General features: G+C 41.0%; 1 protein-coding gene across 2 annotated transcripts; it reads left to right on the top strand.

The window, feature by feature from the left end:
• The first annotated feature begins 1 nt into the window (after position 1).
• On the top strand, positions 2-11,397 carry HAUS2 (HAUS augmin like complex subunit 2). Of its 2 annotated transcripts, XM_048484151.1 has the most exons (6): positions 2-139; positions 5,159-5,251; positions 6,345-6,414; positions 8,002-8,134; positions 8,598-8,706; positions 10,831-11,397. In XM_048484151.1, exons 1-6 carry the CDS (start codon positions 2-4, stop codon positions 10,984-10,986), a joined length of 699 nt encoding a protein of 232 aa, XP_048340108.1. In that variant the 3' UTR covers positions 10,987-11,397. The 2 variants fall into 2 exon arrangements, with proteins under 2 accessions (XP_048340108.1, XP_048340109.1); XM_048484152.1 differs by lacking the exon at positions 5,159-5,251.
• Positions 11,398-11,513: the final 116 nt, after the last annotated feature.

Genomic DNA, 11,513 nt, shown 5'->3' with positions numbered 1-11,513 from the left:
CATGGCTGGGAAAGTCCGCGCCAGATTCAGAGGGCGAACTCTTTCGGTCATGACTTCGTGCAATCCTTGGGATCCTGCGCAGCCCGCGGCGGCTGGACTGATACTGTCCCGGTGTCTGTCTTTGGGGACGGTGTCGCAGGTGAGGCAGCTAGTCCACTTTTCCTTCTTTTCCCTCCATTCTTGTCGTGCCACGTTGTTTTGTCCCATGGTCGCCTATTTGGTGTAACGGTTAAGGCGTGGTGGTTGCCTCCTCTGTTCAGTATTTCATATTGTTAGAGTTCCCGAATGGAAAAAGTATCCCGTACCTCTCCTCAGTGATTTCAAACTTGTTGTATCAAGAGATCTGGTAATAGTTCAGTGTTTCCTTTATAGCTTTTTTGTCTCAATCCCAAATGATTAGTTTACTTGTCAAGGAAATTGTGGACTGGAGTCCTTAAAATGTTTACCCTATTATTTACCACTTCTAGTAGTCACTACTTGTAATTTTAGTGTTGCATAACTTTCTTGAAACCAACAACATTCCTATATATGTATACCATAAAATGAATGTCCCGTTGAATTCAGTGGGGCTTTTTTTTCACCTAAGTTTGCACAAAAAAAAAAATGAAGATGAATCCAGAAAAGATGGATATGATGCTGGTTGGAAAGTCTGCCACTTTAAATGGGATTGTTGTCTTTGTCATCAAGGCAGTGCAACTTTTGCTGAAAGACTCAGAAGTCTGGGAGTTTTGTTGAATTCACGGCTTATGGTGGAGAAACAGTGGCCATGACAGTAAAAAAAAGACCCTGCTTTGCTTGGTTAGAAAGCTATTTCCCTGTTTGCACATGTTGGATCTGACTGATGATCTATGCTGTAATAATTTTTAGGCTAGATTACTGTTATGGGCACTGCAAGGGGCTGTCCTTGAAAATGATCAGGAAACTTTCGCTGGCACAAAATGTGGCAGTCAGGAACCTTATCATTTCACTGGTTGTTTGTTTGCAGATCTTATTCAAGATGCTGGTGCTTACCTATAAAGCCTTTCCAGATTTGGGGCCCACATACTTGTAGTACCGCCCCTATATGTTGTCCACATTTCTAGTCACACGTTTGGAACCTTTTGATAGATTTTTGCTAATTTTTCTGGTGAGAGATACCAGTGATTTTATTTTACAGAAATGTTCTTTGAGATTAGAATTTAATGTAAATTTAAGGCTCTTTGACTTCATTTTCCCACTGACCCATTTCTATATTGTACCCAAAGTTACTGGCCCATTTTATCATACCCTCTCTCACTTGTTCTTCTGTTTCAAATTTCAACAGAAGCTTATATATTTTGGCAGTAACATAATAATCATCCTTTCGTAGTTCTGCTTCAAATTCAGTCTTGGAGTCTTCAAAGCTATTCATTCTTATATCTATTAAAATATCTATTTTAATTATTTCTAATAATTGTGCATTAAAAAACAATAACAGATATGACCTTCTACTGTTAAATCTTCTCTTGATTTCATTTTACAATCCCCTTGAAACAGTCTAGTATGTTATAATATGTTAATCACTTATTTTCAACAGTCATTTATTATCTTTATAGTGCTTGTGCTGTGAGCCGTTAGTAGCGTTTTCTGATACAACCTAGATTTATATTTTCCCCATACTCTCAGTATGGCACATCTAATACAATGATGTTTTAAATCCTTATTAACTTTGACTTTGCCATATTGTAAATAGGTGTGCCATCCTAATCTGATATCACATCCTTCTAATTCCAACAATCTTCTGTTACTCAGCAAAACCCATTCTTTCAACTTAGCTAGCCACATGGATAAGCGCTCAAAGTTCTCATTTCTGCATTATGCCATTATGTTTTCTGTGGATCTGTGCATGGTAGACTTGACAGTATCCTGTAAACTTTCCTTTTTAAAGGAGGTGTGTATATGCGTGATTTTCCCCTAAATATCCCCAGGAGCGCTCCACATACTTGAAGAGCAGAGAGTGGTTTTGATTTAGGTCTTTGGAACTACTGCCAAGATGGCCTTCCTCTCAATTGTGAGCTTCCATTGCATGAGCAGGAATTTGAACCTTGGTCTCCCTGATACTGGTCTGACACTCTTAACTACTGTACCATATTGACTCTATTTAATGTTGAGATAAACTAATAATTGTGTCAGTTAACAAAGGTGCTTTACAAAACAGGACAATACCAGAGTTTCATGTTTTTATTTTACTCTTAAGTGGGGAGATTGGGAATAATCGAACTAAAAAAAAGTATATTCCTTATCTCATTCATTAGTTCCTGGAAAAATTAGTATGACAGGTTACATTTTCACAGTCATGTATGTGCTAAAACTGCTTGCTTCTACATATTTTGATTCTAGATAATTAAACTACTTCCCTCAGCAGCTATTCCATCTAGCTGCATCAGAGAGAGAGGCAAGGCAGACCCTTTCGTCAGCTTGCCTGGGACCAACTGCAGATTTTCCTCAGAATTTACCTGTGCAGGAGCCACCCCATCTCACCGCTATGGAATAGTTATTTGTTGTTGTTATATAAAACTTCTAAATGCTGCTTTTCCAACCAAACATCAAAATGTTTCAACATTAAAACAGCATTTGAAACAAGGTATACATAATATAATTTAATAATAAAAAAACATATAAACGCATATAACAGAACCAGGGGGCAAAGCCAGTAACAATTATTTGGTGGGGAGGTACCGGTATACCAAAAATAAAAACCTTAAACCACTGATGGATTACAGTCATAGAAGGAGACAGACCAATCTCCTCGGGGCAGTGATGGCGAACCTATGGCACGGGTGCCAGAGGTGGCACTCGGAGCCCTCTCTGTGGGCACGCACACACAGAATTTGTCATGTGGGGGGCGGAAAATCACCCCCCCCACACACACACACTTCTAGGCTGGCCTGGGCCACTGAGCACGATGTGCACGCACCACTGTGAGTAGGGAGGACTTGGCTGGCGGGCCTGGTGCCTGTTCTCCGGGTGGCTGCTGTCGGGGGGGGGGGTGTACAGAGGAGGCAAAGATGCTAGAGAGGCTCAGAGTGGTGCACGTGGGACTTGCTGGAGGCTACAGCAGGCTGACCCCTTCTCGAGCGGGTAGGGCAGAGGAAGAGGGAGCCAATCGGTTTTTTCTAAACTAAAACCTCAGCATTCAGGTCAAATTGCTGGGTTGGCACTTTGCAATAAATAAGTGGAGTCTGGGTTGCAATTTGGGCACTCGGTCTCAAAAAGGTTCGCCATCGCTGCCTTGGGGTGTGAGTTCCACAGTTTTGATGCTGTAGCCAAGAATGTCCTTTCTTGGGTTGCCATCAATGCATACTCTGATGGTGGGGGCATCTAAAGCAGACCCTCGAAAGATGACTGGAGTGGATGAGTAGTCTGATATGGGAAAAGGTAGTCCTTCAGGTGTGTTGTCCCTTAGCTGCATGGGACTTTAACAATAAATTCCAGCACTTTGAGCCTGAAAGCAAATTGGGAGCCACTGTTTATGGAACAAGGCTGAAGTGGTATGGTACCTAATGATCCACCCCAGTCAACATTCTAATTGCAGCATTTTGCAAACATAGCTTCAGGACAGTCTTCAAGGGCAGCCCCAGGTAGAGCACATTACAGTGATCTACACTAAATGTTACCAGAGAATGCACCACAGTGGCCAGATCTTTCCTGCTCAAGGCTGCAGCTGTCTCACCGTCCAAAACTGGTGAAAGGCATGCCTCGTCTCCACTGCCTGTATTTGCTTATTTTCCTCTTTCCATTTTTTGCACCCTTTTCCTTCTTCATGTTGTAGGTGTTCATTTGAATTTTAAACCATCTTGAATGCCAGGAAGATAGAGAGTATTTGTATATATCAAATGTTTTCTCATGAGTAAGTCCTGCTGCATTCATTGGGGTTAGCTCCGAGGTAAGCAGGGATTGAAGCCTTTTCCTCAAGGAGACCTGAGTTGCCTGTGACATGTTGCACTTCTTTACAGTGAACCAGTGACGTATCTGCCTATGGACAAGGGAGAGCACTTGCCCCCGGGTGCCCCCTTGTGGCAGGCGCCAAAATGCAGGGTCGTTTGTGTGTTTTGGTATTTTAGTGTTTTTTCCAGTTTTGGCCTGAAGGGCGCACAGTTTTTAGGCTAGCAGCACCAAAATTTCAGGGATTTTTTGGGAGACTCTCCTGATAATATCACCCAGGTTTGGTGAGGTTTGGTTGAGGGAGTCCAAAGTTATGGACTCCCAAACAGAGTGCCCCCATCCCCCATTGTTTCCAGTGGAAGCTAATAGGAATTGGGGCTACACCTTTAAGGGTCCATAACTTTGGACCCCCTGAACCAAACTTCACCAAACATAAAGATATTCTGAAATTTTGCTGCTGCTATCTTAATAATTGCACCCCTGACAGCAGGCACCCCCTAAATTTCCCCAGATTCTCCTTTTAAATCCACCCCCTTTCTGCCAGTGCTTGTTTGCTTTCTTTCTTTTATTCTCTCAATGCCTAATAAAGGTTTTTTATTATTATTAAATCCACCCCCTTTGGCATGGATTTAAAGGGAGAATCTGAGGTCCCCAATTTAAACATTGGAAGTGATGCTGTTTCAGGGTGGGGGAGAATCCACCCCAAAATAGCATCACTTTCAATATTGTTTAAACTGGAAACCCCAGATTATCCCTTTAAGATGGATTTAAAAGGAGAATCTGGGCTCCCTAGTTTAATCACCATTGAAAATGATGCTGTTTGGGGGTGGATTCCAGCATCACTTGTTTAAACTAGTGATTCTCCTTTTAAATCCACCTTAAAGGGAGAATCTGGGGTCCCCAGTTTAAATAACATTGAAAGTGATGTTGTTTCTCCCAATTGGGGGGACTGGATACAACTCCATAACATGTTTTCATAGCAGTAATAAAACATTTTGAAAGCATTTTGAAAATGTTTTCAAAAAAAATATTTCTGCTGTGTGGTATGGCCCATTGCTGTGTCCAGATTTGTGAGTTGGGGCATGTTCTATAATGTGATAGTGACTTTGAAATGACGTGGTGTAAAAAATCATTGTTTGGTCAACGTGGGGGAGGGCAGCCGCCCATGGGGGTGGCGCAAAACTCAGATTTTTACCCTCGGGTTCCATTTTCCCTAGATATGCCTCTGTAGTGAACTTTTATAATACCATTACAGGAAACTCTTGATGCATGTGGTAAACCAAGACCTTGCTTGGTTCATCTGTCAGAGGCAGAACAAATTGTTGACCACCAAGCTGAAATCAACCAGGTAAAATAATATTTTGATATTATGACCAAATTCCTTCTGGTCATGAAGACAAAAATAAATACAGTTTCCTCTGGACTATACATGTGATGTGATATAATGGTAAAATTGCTCTTTATCAACAACTTTAAAAGAGAGAATGTAGAATGGTTCACCTAGATACTCCCTTTACCTTCTCATTGTTGTTCCAAAGACCTGTGATTTTTGAAAATCTCCCTTTTTATTAAAGACTTCTCAGATCATTTTACCTCATTTTCTCAGGCCCAAACATTGGTTTGTCTTTGTGGTTTTGTACCATATTTATTAACAGTTGTATTAGCAAGGAATTTACCTTGAAAAGCTATCACCTAGTACAGAAATGGTAGTAAACTATGCTTGACTGCAAAAACTAATGTTGTCTTCCTGCCTCTTTAATCCATTTTAGAAATTATTCTGATATTTAGGAATTTTTATTTTCCTGAAAATATCTGAAGAAATGCTTCACCTATTCAAGTGGAAATATCAGCTGTTGACAACAGAAGGAGACTAGAAAATTGAGGCTGAAGCTAGTACTAGTACTGGAATTTACTTTCAGAAGAGTTAGGAGGATTCCGCATGGGCCAAAAACAGTGGTGTGAAAACGATGTAAACCCATTTACACTGTTTTTACACCACTGTTTTTGGCCCATGTGGAACCTGCCACAGAGTTGCCAGCTCCATGTTAGGAAATGCTTAGGTATTTTGGGAGTAGAGCCTGAGGAGGACAGTGTTTGGGGAGAGGACAGACTTCTATGGGGTATAATACCATAGAATTCACCTTCTAAAGCAGCCATTTTCTCCAGCAGAACTGATCTCTGTTGCATGGAGATCAGTTGTTAATAGAGGGAGGTCTCTAGCTGCCACCAGTAGGTAAGCAACCCTAAGAAGAGATGATGTTAAGGGTAGATGGCATTTCAATGAACAGATTTCTAATCAATTCATCCAAATATACTGGCTCTCACCGACACTAAATTATCTGTGTTTAAGTCCTTGAAGACGGTAAGATATATATCAAACCAGTGGCAAGTGATTGAGCATGTTGCATGGAAATAAAGTGTGTCTATTTCATTGCATGTAGAACAATCTGGATACTGAAATCTTGCAGATAGAAAAAGAAACAGCAGATATTGTTCATCCATTCTACCTGAGTAAGTGTATCGTTGTTGAAGACAATTATTTGCTTCTAAGAGCTGTGAATACTGGGTTTAATTTAAGTTCTATCTTTACTAAGCTTCTATTTTTCTGGTCATTGCAAGAATTATTAATAGTGTGTTTGGTTAAGTAGTCTCTAGAACTATCTTGGTTACTGCCAGAGGCGTATGGGGAGGAAATGGCACCTGGAGACAACTCCTTTCAAAAGCTGGCTTTCCTACACTGAGGCCGGGGGCTGGGCCACTCCCTCAAGCTACACCCCCAGGCACAGGGCATGCAGAGCCATGTCCTAAGCTACGCCCCCTTCGCCTCTGTGCAGGAATGCCAGCTTTTGAAAGCCAGCTTTCCTGCATGGAGACTGGGGGCGGGGCCATGCCTCCCAAGTCACACCCCCTGGCATGGGGAGGAGGTGGGGCCATGCTTCCGAGGCCCACCTTCCTGCCTCCATGCAGGGAAGCTGGCTTTTGAAAACTTTAGAAAGTTAGCTTTCCTGCGGGGAGGCGGCAGGCAGATGCCACAGCAGCCCACTGCTGAGCCCCACCTTCCCGCCTCCCTGCAGGCCGGCTCCTGGGGGGCAGGGGCACATGCCATTTGACCACGTGAGGAGGGTGTCCAGTGCCCCCCCCCCCATGTGACCGAAAGGCGTGTGCCCAGGGACTTGGGTGTCCCCATGACCCTAGGGCAGTACGCCACTGGTTACTGCTGACCAAGCATTTGATTTTCCAAGAAACATCTAGTAGCCAAAGTGCAACAATCTGGGCAAGGTCTCACAAAGAAGAAGAAATGGAAGGCCATTCCTGACAGAAACACCCAAACCTGAAGCATCCAGTAGACAAATATAAGGCGTCCTTGTATATGTTCACTTTTAAACAAATAATGGTTTGTGTTCTTATAACTAATAATTTCTAAGATATCATGCCTTTTAGAAACCCCTTTATTGTCTATTTATAGCCATTCTTCTATGCATAGTTGCTTTCAGCATAAATTCTCTTTTTCAGCTACAGTGATTTTCAAAATTTCTATCATCCCAAATACCTCTAAATCATACTAATCTAGTAATGCTGGACTAATTGCCTTTTTCAGCAGCCTGTGTGTTATTGCTCATCTTGTCAAAGGACCTTTCGTAAATTTCTGTGGAACCCCAACATGGGTGGGGAACACTTGGGCTTTATCTGTTGCTGCTGTTTTCTTCAGAATCTCCTTGATAAAGAATGTCTTGACATGATTTTCAGATGCTGAATGATTTATGTTTTTTTGTTACAAAATACAGGTTAACGTAATTAATGTTAGTATTTTATAAATATGTGCCTTTGAAAAACCAAATGGCTTCAATCCACTGGAGTTTTTTGACAGGTGGAAGGTTTTTTCCCATAGACTTTCTTCCTACCATGGAAGTCCACAATCCTGTGCTTGGGAATGTTTTAGTATGTTATACATAGCAGTAGAAAAGTCATGCTTTGAAAGTGAAAATTGTTCCACTTGTGGAAAAGTCCACTGGATCTAACCCAATATATTTTACAAAGGACATACACTGAAGTAGAAGCTGATTAAATTTTGACAAAATACTTTTTAATCTTGTATAGCTCAGAAATGCCAAGTTCTTCAAGGGATGAATAGGCACCTAGATGCAGTGTTGAAAGAGAAAAGAGCTCTTAGGCAGAGGCTAATGAAATCATTGTGTCAAGACAGTCTGCCCATTGAAGCTGACTTTCACAGGTAAGCCATTAACAAACAGTCCAACCTATGTTTAACTTGTTCTTCTACAAATGAAATATAGTATTGACATAATCCACTTACAAATAATATTTCTGGTTTGCTTTTTAAAATCTAAATCCCACTTTTCTGGGACTTACAAAGTCTTGTCACATTGTTCTCCCCTCTTCTACCCTATCCTCCAGAGTAGGTGTCTTAATATATTTCTGATAGTTTTAGTACAAGTGTAACAATTACATTGTATATCAGCAATGTAAAACATATATTAATGTACAGTTAATGAATTTGTGCTTGGCTCAGACATAATTCAAACTTGGGGGGGTGGGGGGATGGATTTTCTTTGCCTGAATTTACAAGCTTTTGTAAGACTAGCAATATTAGTAGCCTACCAGATGCAATTTCTTAAATGATGGAATTTAAGTTTTGTAATTGCATGTCTTATCTGCACTTGTTCCTTATGCTCCAGATATGCTGTAAAGTTGTTAGCGCTGGCAGTGGTTTCCATTCAAAAACTAGAAACTCGTCTAATAGCAATAAGGAGCATTCCTCAAATACCTCCGACTATAAAGAAAATGGTGAGTAGCAAATGAGACAATTTTGTGTAGCAATTTTCCTCAACAATCTGCAGCTGGTTTATAGTTGTAACCGTATGAGCTGGAAATCTCAAGATTAAATTTTCTTGGTTTCAGAATAGTTATAACTCAGGTCTTTGTTATGAGACAATGTGTGTAAAGACAACTAAGTACTACTTAGCTTCCCCTGTAATAAGAGAGACTGTGCACAGCCATCTTACCTGAAACAGTGTGAACGGATGTCACTCTGTAGTGTGTGACAAATATTGGCTGATTATGCATAGTGAGGTTCCCACAACTTCAGAGAGAATTACTGCATTCCTTAAGTTCTGCAATGCTTGGCATTAGAACACACCTAATCACTCCCCATTTGCAGCAAGGCGGCATTACCCATCAGCTGACTTTTTGCTTGTGTTGGGGGGAGCGGCAATGTTTTGCTGGTTCTCTATTGTGCATGCTTGTTTTAATTTTAAATATGATTAATTTTTATCTTTAATCTTACCAATAGATCTATTGCTATATCAACATAAAAAGGCAAACTATTAAAGAAAAGTATTGAATATGGCATTTGTATACTTTGCCCAAACACTGATTATCTTTTATGATGGGAAATCAGGCTGGGTGGTGGTGGTTATGGCGGCATGCAAACTGCAAAAGGACAATAAGGGCAAAGGGGAAGCGTGCAAACTAGTGTGAGGGAGTGGGGGCTAAGACTAGGCGGACTGGCTGTGGGCAGAGGGAAGAGGTCCAAAGCAAAGTTGTGCCCACTGGCAAATCTATCCTGGTCTGGCAGTGAAACAAAATTAAATTTGTGTTATAGGTGGATTTGCTTGCCACAGAGAAAGAGTAGAAAGAGAAAGTGGGGCTAGAAGAAATACATCCGTACAAAAAATCTTGCCGTGGCTGACATTTGCCTCTACCCCATAGCAAACACCTCGTGCGTAATCAGTGGCATACCTAGGCAAACTGGAGTCCTGGGCAAAACCTGGGTTTGATGCCCCCCCATGGACCGCCACCCTCCCCCACCGTGACCACACAAAGATTTTTTCCACCAGGTTGTTTCAAAGTCACCATCACATTATAGAACATGCCCCAACTCACAAATCTGAACACAGCAGAAATATTTTTGTGAAAACATTTTCAAAATGCTTTCAAAATGTTTTATTACTGCTATGAAAACATGTTATGGTGTTGTATCCAGTCCCCCCCTCTAATTAAAACAGCATCACTTCAACAAAGTTAGTTTAGTCTCAGAGCCCCCAGATTCTCCCTTTAAGGTGGATTTAAAAGGAGAATCTGGGCTCCCTAGTTTAAACAAGTGATATTGGAATCCACCCCCAAACAACATTATTTTCAGTGGTGTTTAAATTAGGGAGCCCAGATTCTCCTTTTAAATCCACCTTAAAGGGAGAATCTGGGGGTCTCTAGGTTTAAATAGGAGCCAGGAAGTTTGGTTCAGGGGGTCCAAAGTTATGGACCCTCAAAGGTGTAGCCCCCATCTCCTATTAGCTCCCATTGGAAACAATGGGGGATGGGGGCACTCCCTTTGGGAGTCCATAACTGGACTCCCTAAACCAAACCTCACCAAACCTGGGTGATATTATCAGGAGAGTCTCCTGAAAAATCCTTGAAATTTTGGTGGTGCGCAGCTAGCCTAAAAACTATGCCCTCTGCAGGCCAAAATTGGAAAAACACTGAAAATACAAAAAATCCCACAAACAAACCTGCTGTTTTTGCGCCCCCCACAAGGCTGCGCCCTGGGCAACTGCCCACTTTGCCCAATGGGAGAAACCCCTCTGTGCGTAATCAGCCATTGAAGCAGTTATATTTTGTTCACTATGATTTTTTCCTAGAACATTTTCTTTTTGTCATTCAAAGGAGTGGTTAGTGCATTAGATTAGGATCTGGGAAGCCACATTCTACCGTGAAGCTCGCTGAATGCCCTTGGGCCAGGGTTTCTTTGCTGTCAGGCTCGCCTACTTCTCAAGGTTTTGCACTGCCATAAAAGAAAGGGGAGAAATATGTACACCAGCTTGAACTCCTTGGAAGAATGGCAGGAAATAAATGCGCATGTTGAACAAAATGTTCCTCTATTTGAAATTTAATTATTCTTACATTATATTCCAGGACAGTGAATTAACAAAGATGGATTTGTTGGTGACAGAGACTGAAGAACTGGCTGAACAAATATTTAAGTGGAGAGAAAAACAAATGGGAATCTTCTGTTTTAACTCTCAGTTGACTGTTGTATCAGATTCTTTGTTCAGAAGTGGAACTCCCTAATAACACTCTCTTTATTTCTCCTGTTTCCTCCCATCCCAAACAGAATGAAAGGTAACAGGGTGGCTGTTCAACAGTTTTATATGATTCATGCAACAGAGGCATATTTTGTTCTTGCTCTCAAATATGCAATTATTTGTCTTTTCTTCTGACATGAATATTTATATATTTATATGTATACCTAATATGTGCTCAGAAATTATCCACTGGAATGTTAAATAAGCAGGCCAAAGGCCATTAAAATTTCCTGAGGAGTATTTTAATGCAGAAATCCTATGACATTATTTAGCATTATCTTCATATATCTATGTCCAATATTTGGAAGTAAGTAACCCGATGTTTTACGCCTACCTGTTTTTGCAAGTGAGGATATTTTTGTGTATTGAAGTTCAATAAAAGTATCAGACTATAAAATGAGATTATTATTTCTTCCCAAGCACCATGAACTGCAAACCTGCTCTTTTTTGTATAACAAATAGATTGAAGTTTCTGTGATTGTCCTACAGTGAATTGCAATTTCTGGAAAGTTA

This window comes from Sphaerodactylus townsendi, linkage group LG02 (genome assembly GCF_021028975.2).
Source record: "Sphaerodactylus townsendi isolate TG3544 linkage group LG02, MPM_Stown_v2.3, whole genome shotgun sequence".
NCBI classification, from domain to species: domain Eukaryota; kingdom Metazoa; phylum Chordata; class Lepidosauria; order Squamata; family Sphaerodactylidae; genus Sphaerodactylus; species Sphaerodactylus townsendi.
Note: the sequence above shows the minus strand (reverse complement) of the source record. Positions and strands in the feature narration are given on the sequence as shown.

Excerpts from the sequence above, each read along its gene's own strand:
- HAUS2 (XM_048484151.1), top strand. The coding sequence starts at position 2 with ATGGCTGGGAAAGTCCGCGCCAGATTCAGAGGGCGAACTCTTTCGGTC. Across the intron at positions 5,252-6,344 it reads ACCAAGCTGAAATCAACCAG|AACAATCTGGATACTGAAAT; the intron begins GTAAAATAATAT and ends CATTGCATGTAG. Across the intron at positions 8,135-8,597 it reads ATTGAAGCTGACTTTCACAG|ATATGCTGTAAAGTTGTTAG; the intron begins GTAAGCCATTAA and ends CTTATGCTCCAG.